The sequence below is a fragment of the Erpetoichthys calabaricus genome, chromosome 6 (genome assembly GCF_900747795.2).
Source record: "Erpetoichthys calabaricus chromosome 6, fErpCal1.3, whole genome shotgun sequence".
NCBI lineage: Eukaryota > Metazoa > Chordata > Cladistia > Polypteriformes > Polypteridae > Erpetoichthys > Erpetoichthys calabaricus.
Genome location: NC_041399.2, coordinates 175541817 through 175555138, shown reverse-complemented (window position 1 = coordinate 175555138; position 13322 = coordinate 175541817). Strand labels below are relative to the sequence as shown.

Below are 13322 nucleotides of genomic sequence, written 5' to 3'. Positions count from 1 at the left end.
ATTGTATATATAGAAAATGCTCCTCAGTAACCCTCCTTAACGTGCAGTCTGGACAGACATACTGACAATGTGTTCTACATGAGTGACGGGTCATTGTGCTGATCAATTAATGAAAGAAGAAAAACAAACCCTAATTTTTGATACTCTTTCTTATTGGCATTTCATTTAATTGCAGGATTTTAACTCACAAAAGCAGTTTTGACAACTGACCAAGGAGAATGCACGTTTAGAAGTGTAACGCCTTGTAAAACACACACTTGTTCCTACAATACTCTGTAAATGAGACCTCCCTTTACATACAATGTTATGGAGACAGTGGGAATGCACAGCACAAAATGTGAAACAAGTTGGGGGATTTGGAGGGTTTTTCTATTTCTTGATCATCCTTACAGTGCCTCATTCACGCACTTACAGTATACCGTAGGCATTTTACAAATGACAGAACTTCTACAGACAACACTCCATTGACTGCATCTAATGAAGAAGAAGAAGAAATGTTTGATAAGCAGATGTGGAGCCAGAATGGGGCTGGCTGTCTCCTTCCAGGGTTTTTCTCCAGTGCATGGATATGTCGAACTGAGGAGAAGATATTACCCCATGAAGGATGTGGAGGTGTTTGCTGCACAGCTTACTGATCTTTTTTATTATCTTGCTTTACTTTTATTTGTTTTACACTACACAGTATTTCCCATTTTCAGATTCACAGATATGAAGCAATTTCATGAACTATAAAAACTACATACACATCAATTACCCATTAAACCATTTTCTAACTCACTCAGTTCTTCCCTATCAAGGCAGAAACCAAACGTATGCACCAGTTTGTAGCAGGCCACATTCATCTACACACCTCCATGCTAATCCATCCTTGACCAGTTTAAAGTTACCAATGAATCCAACCTCATCTCTGGGGCATGGGAAGAGAATTCAATAATCCATAAAAGTAAACTCACTAAAATATGGGTGTCTAGTGCCAACTTGACACAGACAGTACCCTGGCGCAGATTAAAAAGGGCTCTGGAGGTGTGAGGAACTAACCATTTGGACAATGTGAGATCATGTGTGTCATTTTTATATTAATGTATACATTAACTATTTTCATATGTGTTTCTCATTACCTACCTGCTTGTTACAGAACACCCTCAGACACCTCCACACCCAGCCAAGTCAGAGAAAATGATCACACGTCTGACACAAGTCCTTAACAAGCAGCAGAAGAAAATTCACACAGACCTGGGCAGAGTAAACCAACTCCACACTGGGGACAGGAAGGCAACCCGAGCCTGACGCTATTGAAGATATACAGTACATCAAGGAGCTCTACAGGCAACACCTCGGCCTCAGTGAAGTTTCTGCCCACTGCAGACCACCTTTCACTGCAGTCAAACACCTGAAAACAGTCAATGAAACAACAGCATCAGCGTTGCCATGAAAAGGCCCTGAAGAATGGTCTTTCAGACACACATGAACTGTCTGGGAAACAGGTGCCCCTTCATGATATGGAATTCATCTCAACAGAATCATTGTTATTTTAACATGGCAATAAATGAACCTGTTGACTTGAACACAGCTTTAGGTTTACGGCGGCATCGCTCTGTTAGCAGAGAAGTGGTGATTCTACTACTACAGAAGGTGGTCTCTGAAAATGACTATCAAAACCACTTCATTAAAAACTGTGTAAAGAAATGTATTAAGTGGCACCTGTTAAATGAGTTTTCAGCGAAGGGTCAGCTGTGAGATATTCTAGGAACAGCATTTTTGAAGAGGTCTAGGAAGAGCTGCGGCTCTTTAGAAATTATGGAGGCCACTGTGCCCTTGAGAACCTTCAATGCTGCAGACATTTTTTGCAGGCTTGCCCAGTTATGTGCCTCAACGCAATCCTGTCTCTAAGCTCTCCAGGGCATTCTCTGAACCTCATGACTTGGTTGTTGCTCTGATATACATTGGGACCTTATACAGACAGGAGTGGGCCTATCCTAATCATTCCTAGTCACTGAATTGACCAAAGGTGGGTTCTAAATAAGGTGTACAAACATCTTGTTGATGACAAACAGAATAGGACACACCGGTCCCAAATGTAAAGTGTCATAGCAAAGGGTCCAAATTCTTATGTCAATGTGACACTTCTGTTTTGTGTTGTTAATAAATTTGAACACATTCCTAAAATTCTATTTTTTTCTTGCCATTCCAGTGTATTGAGTTTTGTCAGCTGGTGAGAGAACAACAAGTAATCAATGGACAGATATTGTTGGCTTCCGTTTATGCTAATCAGTTTCTGTTTTTTTCTGTTTTTACAAATCTGTCTTTAAGTGTACTAATTCTGCATTTAACTAACTTGTAAAATCTATACTTGCATTTTACCTGAGATCTTGTCACACAGCAGTCTGTGCCTGCACTCAATGAAGAGAAATATGCAAAAAATAAACTAAACTGAATTGTTTTATGAGGGGAAAAATTAATTTAAATGAATTTAGCAAAGGCAGCAATGTAACTAAATTTGAAAAAAGTGAAGGACTCTAAATACCTCCTGAAGACACTAATTGTTCAAATGTTTTAACTTAATTTGGCCAACTGCTACAGTGAATAACACTACTGCCTCATGACTGTAGGGAATACTGTTTAAATTACCTGCTGACTGGAGATGCCCATGTTTATTTATGTGGGCTTCTTCTCTTATCCTGAAGAACTACAGGGTTGATTAAAAGAAGACTGAACTGGCAAGGCAGGACCAAGAAAGTGTCCCCACGTTAATAAATATCTTGTACAGTGTTATCTGTCTAGTAGGTCACCTCAGTCAGTTGCTAGCTTATCAAGGTCCTCCAAATCAACCGACTGCCTTAAGCACACTCCTTTTTCCAAAGTCATCTCTACAGCTACTGCAGCCTTAGCCTCAACTTGCTTCCCAAATCTAACCTCAATTTTATGAAGACTACGAATTGGCTTTGAATCTCATCCTAATCTGTTGTCTCTCTCGGCTGTTCTTTGACAATCTGGGAGTGTCGCTAACAAATTATGTTCTGATTAACTAATACAAAAATGATCAGATATGAAAAGAACAGCAGGATGTATCCTGAGGAGAACATAAACAATCCCACCAACTTCATCCAAGATGCAGTAATACAGAAAAAAACCTCACTTTCTTTATTGTCAGCAACAAGAAAGCAAAGGGACATTTGACAGGAGTTGTTTAAACCTTTTTTCTAGATTTTAGTGATGGTAGCAGACTCAAACAATTTATGTGCAAGGACTGTTTGTTCCTAAAATGCAGTAAGGTACTGACACTGGTACATAAATACTAACATGCCAAAGCATACCTAAACACTACACCCAAACAGGAGCATCTCTTGAAAGTCATTAATTATCAGTTTGGTAATGGTTCATTTTACAGAGTTATTGCAATGGTTTCAGAAACATGAAATTGAGTTTACCACAGAACTGATTACATAGTAAAAGAGACTAATCATATTACTCTTTACCTGCCTAATAAAGCAGTACATATAAGACTCAATGAATATTAAGAGTTGGAATTGCAATCATTTCTCAAAATGCAAACACTGTTGAAATAAATCTCCAAACGTTCGTTGCTATAAGTCTTTTTTTTTTTTGCACTCAAAAAAGGCACATATTCTAGATCTAAAGAGCACAAATTAATTTTTTTTAATAAAAAAAAAAAAAACAAAAAAGAAAGAAAATCCAAAACTTAAATTTAAGATTAATAACAGACAGAGGCTTAGGGGCTAACGTTTTCAAACAGTGCCTAGATCTTTATTTTTCTTAATACGCTACATATTTTTCCCAAATTAGACAGTTTACATCATGACACAAACAGAAAACTTAAATTACCAATAGTTTACATGTAACCTTGATTCCAGTCTTATGGAAGTAAAATTAAGACAACATAAACAAAAGCCCTCAAAATAAAGCCACTGTTAATTACTATGTTAGGTTTTTCTTTTTTTCATTAAATGATTCCAGATTGTCTGCTGCTGTTAGTGTAATGAGTAATAAGATGCTAATGACATGTAACCAACTGATAAGGAAAAAAAGAAAGTTTTTTATGCACCTATTATCAGATGGCACATTTTTAGATTGTGTTATACCTTAAACAAAATGAAATGTTAAAACTGGCTGCAACCCTTGTTAAAATATCAGCACTGGATTGGAGAAATACTTAAGTTGCAAGGGGAGATTTGATATCAAGTTTCTTATTACACAATCATCGTCAACATACAACATTAACTGTAGTGTGGACAGAACATACACACTGCAGAAAATCAGACTCTTGAATTTAAGCTCTCAAATCATCACACTTTGTGTTGTCTTGATGTGCACAGCTTAAGATCCCTCATTCTGATAAATGTATGCTGACCAAGAGTTTTGCCACTGCAGAAATTTGCATGTACTGCCAGGTATTGCTTTGTGACACAGAAAAGCATTCCCTAAGCACATTCAAACTTAGAATGTCAGGAAATACACATTTGGTTATTGTTGCTTTCTGCTCTTCCTTTGTGCAGACAGAAAGCCAACCACATAACATCACACATATACATATTTCACAAAGACCAGAAGCCAAGCTCAATGGAAATTCTGTATCTGATGAGTTGCAACTCCGTAAACATTATACAACTGTAGCACAGCTGGCTTAGTCAGACAAATGGAACAATACAATACCAACAGCTTCAACCTTAATGCACAAACCAATTCAGATCTAATTATAACCTGCTGCCAAGGGATAAAGTGTTTCAGGTTGCAGCTTTTCTTCTTCATACCTTTCAGCAGCCAAACTACAATCTTTGCAGCCATGTAGGAGATAATCTACCATACTCATTGCTCACAGAAGAAAAGCAAATGGTCTCTTTCTTTCAGAATATAATAAAACTAACAAACAATAACAAGAGCACATGTTACTTTTTAACACTGACTGCAGCACAGAGTACCTAGTGTTTTTTTTTTCCAAAAATGCCCTTAGACAAGTGTGAAGAATGGTATGTACTTCAAAAACTCCTCTGAAAAGGGACCGACAGACTCTGAAAGGCAGAATACGGAGAACTTTTAATTTATCCACTCTAAAGGAACCAAACAAAGTTGAGCTATGTGCACTCAGTGCGATTCTCATGATCTTCATTGACATTCTGAGTATATACTGTCTTCTTTGCACTCTCAAATCTGCAGCTTTCAAGAACCCACAACAAGAAATAGACACATTGGTAAACTATGTGGTTTGCAAAAAACTGATACTTCAATTTCCAATGTGTGTTCATACAACATGAAAATGTCTGAAAAGCTATTTTAAAGCTATATTGATGAAAAAAGCCTCATTTTTTTCCTAATTTGCAATGATAAAGGCAGATTTCAATTCAATACACCCAAAATGTAAAAAATGGGTGGTGGGGTGGGGGAGAGAGAAACACAAAAAAAAAAAAAAAAAAAAAACCTCAAAATTAAAAACACGCACACCCCCACATTAAGAAAATCTACATACAGTTCAACAGCAACATGAATTTTCAATATTTTCTCTTGTTTATCATTTTACAGGTACCTCTTTATATGTTCTGACTATTTACACTGTACAATCAAAGAACAATCCCCCAAGTGCACATATTTAATACAGTATTGACTATTTGCATTTACAGGATTTTTTTTTTTTTTTTTTTAAACAAACTGAAAAATCTGAGATAGTATACTAAAAATGCAATTTAATTCTAGTTTGTTTATGACATTTGATAATTTTTATTCATCTTTTACTAATGACAGTAGATATACCTAGGTATTCACATGTGCCACTCTTGGTAACCCTTTAGGGTTCAAAAGCAAACCATGTTGTCATATATAAAAGTTAAGGCAAAGTCATTTTCAAGTTTAAATAAAATTCAAGTTTTCAAACACTGGATGGAATTTTCTTCTGAATAAAAAAAAAAAAAATCAAAAGATCAGTTTAAATAATATTTTCATTCAGTTAACTGTATTGTTGTGTAATTGAACATAAACAGTGCACTACTAACAAAAAAAGTCAAATCCAAACTAAAGATTGGTAAACTTAGTGCATTCTAGTCCTTCGAAATTTAGAAATTTAAGTCTGTTACTTTCTGAGAAAATAAATTGCAAAAGAAAAAAAAATATATCAAAAATATCATGTAGTATAGCATTACTTCTGCAGCAAATGACTAATCTAGGTAATATTTCCAAGCATCAAAATCAACTGTTGCTGTTTTGAAGATGCTTTATGAAGCAGGAAGACGTCAACAAGATATAGAACTACAGAAGTGAACTCTGTTCAGGAGCCCTTGGCACAAGATGCAGAGAGAAATGTGGTTACTTTTCACCCTCAAGTCACTCAAATTAGAGCACAGGTGTGTAAATACAAAAAGAAAAATAAATTTGTGAGAAGGTTTACAAGAAGCAAAAATATCCATAGGTTTATATATGTTACTCTACTCTGGGTGATTAAATACATTTCTGGCACAGATAATTCCAAAAAAATCTGCATTTCTAAATTAAAAAAGGTAAATATCATTTAACTCAAGATATGTGAAAATATTGTTGAATGACGTCCAGTTCACTGCATTTAAAAAGGCAAAAATAGAAAACATTAAATCATTTCATTAAAAGAAATCAACTAAAACACAAATAACAGATTATGCACACTTGGTTTAAAACACTGTACGTTCCCTCAAACTCTTCTGAGCCCACAAAAGTGTTTAACTTTTAAAGTGCAGTGGGCTGCTGGGCGATTTAAAGTAACAGACATAACGGATACGTACAACAAACAAACCCGCATAATTTTAATGCCGCACATGCTAATTGGGAATAGAAAAAAAAGTTTTTGTACATTCTAAAGAAATCTTGGATCTGCCCATGAATGAAGAATGTACTGCCATCCCTTCAATCAATTTATAAAACTTAATTTAGAAATAGGGAGGCAATGTTCTTGTTAAAAAGAATTACAGAAAAATCCAATAAATAAAGGAATAATAAAAAAAAAATCAATGGAGAAATGCAGCCCACACAGGTAACTGGAGATTGGTGGGATGGTGGGCCTTTTACATCTCTTCTAAATACAGTAGAGGCCAAAAGAAAAAAAGCTGTATAACTCTTTCACCAGACAAAATATTCCACTCATTCCCAGCACTTGGTCTTAAAAAAACATTTTGGCAAACATGGATTCTATTTCTGTGCCATCTGTATCAGCTTCTGTAAGAATATGGATTCACAGGTTAAATATCTCACAAATAAAATAAGTACTCTGCAAACTAAACACATGTAAAAGTCCATCAAGGGAAAGGAATTGCTCAATGTTTATGAAGCATTCATTCAGAATTATCTTTTGTTAAGCCGAGTTACTACTGTAAACTTAGCATTATGTCCATCAAAATAGGCTTCAGTGTTTTTAGTACACTCTGCAAACCTAGATTATGAATAATGAACTCTAACATTTTACTTAAGATTAACTCATGCTACAATAGATATCAGACTGCTCCAAATGGACAGTGGATGTTATAATAGGGAGACAAAAGAAAGAAAAAAAAAAAAAGTAAAAAATTATTTTTCACATTGAGTGTTACTTTCTTTAGAAGTCCTGAACCAGCATTATGTTTTCTGTGCTATTAAAGGTGACTCTAGGATAAAGATAACCCTTTTTGAGCTCATTGCAAACCTCAGAAATTACTGAGGAGATTTTGGAGGTGTGCCATGATCTTTGTTGTAACGTCTTCCTGCTCCCTGTACCACTGTTGGTGATGAACGGCGCCCAGATTGTCGTTTTATGTCTCTTGGTCGTCCAGGTGCTGTCTTAGAGGAGAGGTTTTCTCTATGCTTAGAGTCAGTTTTATCTCCTGGAGATTCTAGTGACTTTTTTTCATCATTAACAATGTTATTGTTGACCTTCAGTTCTTTTGCAGGTTGTAGTGCTGGAGCATCTTTTGCTGTCCTCTGGCAAATTTCTGCATAACTAGGTTTTCTCAACTCCTGTGATTAAAAAAAGAGAGCAATGAGTATGGAGAATGATTAAAAACTATTCATAAAAATGACAGGATGCAAAGAAAATGAAATCACTATTATTTAGGGCAGAGGTAGGAAAAATGATTTAATGTGAAACAAATGTCTGGAATACAATATTGCTTGAATATTTGCATGAACTGTGGCTCACTTATTGTAATCTTATTAACTGCATCATAAAATTAAACAATTTTGTTCCCCCCCCCCCCAAAAGATTTGTAAGAAATGTTACTATGAATCAACTAGAAAATTACACAAGACAATCTGCAAAACAGTACAATATTAATATTAATACAATATTAATATTAAATAGTTGAATGCATAATGACAGAACAACACTAGATAAAAGAACATGTGACGAGTCTACAGGTTTGAGAACAATTACTTTTACAAGAGCTTTACTGCTCTTGTAATATGCCTTTTGAATGTGATCTAAGCCTTCTAAACTCAATTGCTACAATATTAAAAAATTATTAGAAATAAATGTACCTTAGAAAAAACAGTAAAAAAGACAGACATCGGTAAAAAAAAGTGAGCATGACTAAATTCTGTGTATTGCTAGCACTGGTTGGCAGAAGCCAGACTTCTGTGAGCAGGTACACAAGCCTCTTTTCCTACTAAAGGAATGTTCCCTTTTCAGCCATTTAAATAATAGTGTAACTTTCAAATAATGACCTTTTAATCTGTTCCAATAGTAGGTCACTGGCTCACCACATTATGGTACAGAGACTCAAGTTTTTCCCACGGCAAGGTGAGCAATAATATTTATGCATTTCCATATAACCAAGTCCCACATCTTCATGAACTTGTGGTCTTGATTTGTTTTAAGCTGCTATTGCTTACTCAATACAACTTGGATCACACAATTACAAGTGAATTTTTTTCTTTTTTATCATATGTAGATATATCAAGAATTTTAACAGCATCCATGTATAAATGTTATAAAAAAATGTTACATTTTGTAGTCCACTGTAAAATTTAAATAAACTTTGCATGTGGAAAAAGTAAGTACTGCACATCTCTATATTTATCACTACCTCAAATACCTAAAAATAGAACCAGGTGCAAAAGACCTTGAAGAAAATCAGTCGTATTTAAAAGTCAAGACATCTACTTTGGGTTGTTCTTTGCTTTTGAAGTGTGTGTTATTACCAAACTTAGATGGAAAGAGCTCTGTGAGACTTTCAGGAAGAAGGTATTAGACGCCTACAAGTGTGGGAATGGACTTGAAATTATCTTCCAACAACTGGAAAGCTACCATTCCACCGTCTGGAAAATTATCTACAAGTGGACAAAACTACAAACAACTGCCAATTTATCAAGACCAGGCCGCCACAGAAAAGTTCAGCTCAAGATGCTAAAAAGTCCTGAAGAATCCTAGAATTTCATCCACGGACCTACAGGTAGCACTGTTGATGTCAATGTGAATGAGTCTACCTTTAGAAAATAGCTGCACAAATTAGATCAATATGGGAGGTGCGTCAGTAAAGAAAGAACATCAGGGACACCTAGGCAAAGACAAGGACTTCTAGAACAATACAGTCAGGACAGATGAAGCAAAGATAGGGTTATCTGGCCACAGTACTAGAGACATTTTTGACCAGAAGAACCTGATGGCAATGACAAAACATGGTGGTAGAAAAAGAATGGTGTCTGATTTACTGCATCAGGTTTTAGGCAGCCTACTATCACCAAATCCACTATGAATTCTTCATTGTATCAGAGCATACTTAAAGATAACATATGATCATTTGTTGAAAAACTGACAGCTCAACCAAAACTGAAAGTTTCAATGGGACAATGTCTCTAAACATGCCAATAAATCCATCAAAGAATGGCTAAAAAGAAAGAAATGCACGGTTGTGAAATGGCCAAGTCAAAGTGCAGATCTGAATCCCACTGAGATACTGTGGAGGCTGTGCATGCAAGACACCCCTCAAACATTGCACAGCTAAAAGGAAGAGTGGAAAATCTTACTCCAATGCTTGATGTAGCTTCTGACAAAGGTGGCAATACTAGCTACTAGACTGTAATTGCATTGTTTGTACTTAGTTTATCCACAAATGGAAACAGAATATGTTTATTTTTCAATAAACAAATTATTTCAAAGTCAAATCCCCACCCCCCAAAATTGTATCACCTAGATCTAAAGATAACAGATGAAGAGAAGAGCTGACTGGCTAAATTATGATGCAAGGTGCAGACAGAGAGAATTAGGCCAGTCACTCTTAGAATCTACAACCTGTATGGGCAAGGCACAGTGAGCAGTATGTGGTATGTTTGCCACAGCAAATACTATGAGAAAAAAGAATCATACATAAAAACTGGATCATGGATGAATGAAGAAATCCGTATGTCATAATTAAACAGACACACCCTCTACGATTTCAAATATCCTATCGTTTTTCACAGAATCAGGAAAAGCAAGCAAACCCAAACCAGCAAATTATGAATATCTTCCAAAGTTCCCCCTTAATTACAACTATTTTATTAAGCATCAAAATTAAACATTTTTTAAGCTTCAAAATTCAACACCCTACAGATAAGAAAAAGAGGGGAGAGAGAAATATTAACTAGAATCAGAATTAAACTGAGGTATTTAAAATAACATCTAAAAAGTGTACTTACTGTAGCTGCACCATTCACCTGAACAGATTTACTTGCAGTTGTAATGGTAGAAGTCAGGTGGTCAATTGGAACTTGTATGTCTTTGTGCTTGTCCTGGACACTTACTTCACTTGAAAGCATACATAAAAATGTGTAGTTTCAGTCTTAAATGTTTTAATATTCAAACTAAATATTACATAAAACATTAAACTATTTAAGTAGACTAAAGACTATTGATAGCAAAAAACCACCAACAACAGACAATCAATAATGCAAAACGTTTAAAAGAACAGAAAACGAGAAAATGTATCTTGGGTTTTTTCTCTGTACACCCAAAGAACTTAGTTATTTGTTAATGCTCATTGCAGTTATAGTTGTAATATTGTTTGTAGCCTCAATTTACCTAAGTTTAAAGTTTGTTAAGGACTAGATGATGGCCAGTTGTGTCCTCATTTTTAAAAAGAAATCGAAAAAGAGCTCAAATTTTTCATGTCACACCACTTTGTAATGGGTGGTACATTAGTAGAAATTTGCCAACCGTTTGAAATTCTCATACATAATTTTTTCCACTATTCAAGACATCAACATAGCTTTGTTGCCCGACATAAGAGATGGTGCAAGGTGAAGAATGGGTTTTCCATTACCTTCTGACACAGCTTGCATTTCTTAAAATGCTTCACCACAACCCTCCTCTCCTCCTCCTACATCCAAAATGGTTTAGAATCTCATCTTTTATCTTCCTACAGCATAAAGTCACAAGTAGACCGCAGAGCTTCCTGTGTTTGATCGCCAAAGGCATCCTCACAAATTACACGTGTAATTCAATAAAAAATGCCTGCTGACACTTCAGTATGCAAGCAATGGTACAAGAATGCAGTCAGACTTTTTTTTTATTTGGGCACATATACCGTCCAGATGTAAACACTAGCGTGAAGAGTCGCTTGCGTACTGAACAGTCTATAGCTGCAGGTGGAAGCTCCTGTTGCACCCTACGCAACTGTTTGATCTCATTCAGGAAAAGATCCCAGTCACCCCATGAGTGAAAGACTTTCTGAGACTAAGGTCATAAAGCTTATGAAACAGTTTCTGGACAAAGGTAGAACCATAACAACAGTTGAGTGGAGCTTCCACCTGCAGCTAAAGTCACTTCAATACAAATGCACTGTGTGAGCATACCCATGTTGATCAAACACAGTAAGCTTTGCAGTTTACTTGTGACTTTATGCTATAGGAAGATAAGTAGATAAATCAAGGAAAATAACATTCAATCTGACTTTTATATACAAAGTAAAGTGATGGCAAAAGTGTGACTTTGCACGATTCGTCGCCAAGCTCTGTAAGCTGTGCTGTTTCGTTGAAGGACAGGTGTGGGGCTGACTAACTGGCAGGATGACGCCGGACCTCTTCCTGCATCCAAACAGTGCCATCTTTTGCCTTAATGCCTGGTGCAGCTGCGTTGTTCTTAAGTGTGAGTGGAAGTTTATTGTGGGAAGGACTTCTGTTTTCTTTCTCTAATGTAGAACCCTCATTTGAGTTCATCTCTGTTACAGCAAGTCTTTATTTGAAAACAGCAGTGTCAGATCGGGGATAGCGTGAACACGACTGAGAGAATAAAACTGAATAAAAAACAAACAAAAAAAAAAAACGCTAACCTTTACAAGTACCATACATTTACACCAGCTGTTATAGACTTAAATCAAATGTATGTTTTTATTGTATAATAGTAACAATAAGAGCAGCTCACTACTCAAAACGTTTATGTTGGAACACAGAAGACTTGAACCTGCAACCTTTTGAATAGGAGTCAGCAGTTCTTACCGCTGTACTACCAAATAAGTCACGACAATAAGCCGAACTAACCAGATTTCTTTTTCTTTGGTTACATTCTTGAATAAAAGCGCACTTGTTCTGTTATATTTGAACCTTTTGTGAAAGTGCTTATTTGGTATTTGGACTTCAGTCTTAAAATATTATACACTTCATGTCAAAATTTTGTTGTTAGTACTAAAACATGAAAAAAAGTTTGTCTTTTAGGTATGTGTTCAACATTTCTTGCATGTCCTGTCATCCAACACTTAAACATGATCTTTGTTGAGACACAACACACTTGAAATGCATGTGTTCCAAATAATATATTTTTAGCCTATACAGCTCTAGGTACCTCACTCCCTGATAAACAAGGCTTGAGCTGAGAGAGGTTTTTGCCGTTTCTGTGGCGTGGGAGGATGGGATAGCAGGCTGCTTGGGCTTATCAACACATTTACAACACAAAAGACGCTGACTGAGAGGTGTGAACGGATTTAAGGTGGGCCGGGTTTATGAGCTTTTTCGTAAGCTTGGGTAATTCTAGTGTTAAGCCTTGTGATGCTGAAGCTTCTGTGAGAGTGCATGCGGATTGTTTTGTTGATGTGCAGTAAGACTAAGTTTGTACTAGGAAAATTTCTTTTTATAAAGAAGAAAACATATGGTTGAGGAAATCCTAGAAAAGTTGCAGAAGGCTAATACAGAATATGAAAAACCCTGAATCACAGTTTTGACTTTAGAATGAAATGTTTTCTGAAAGACTCAATGCAATGCTCGATTTCAGTACTGCTTAGTATAACTCAGAAGTTTCATGGCATTCACTTTTACAGTTTAAGCATCATTGGTTTCAATTACCTTATCTGGATGCTGTCTGCTGCACATCCTCCATATGTTTAGTTTTCTAACATACTCTCAAA

The 13322-nt window shown here is 35.9% G+C and overlaps 1 protein-coding gene across 3 annotated transcripts in view; it reads right to left on the bottom strand.

The window, feature by feature from the left end:
• Nucleotides 1–3738: 3738 nt before the first annotated feature.
• The window catches only part of larp4b (La ribonucleoprotein 4B), a 146257-nt gene continuing 136673 nt past the window's right edge, over nt 3739–13322 (bottom strand). For all 3 annotated transcript variants that reach the window (XM_051929038.1, XM_028804127.2, XM_028804129.2), the window contains 2 exons: nt 10624–10732; nt 3739–7965 (listed from right to left, as the gene is read on the bottom strand). In XM_051929038.1, the coding sequence (XP_051784998.1) occupies nt 7663–7965; nt 10624–10732 (412 nt within the window). In that variant the 3' untranslated portion in view covers nt 3739–7662. The remainder of the gene's footprint in view (nt 7966–10623; nt 10733–13322) is intronic.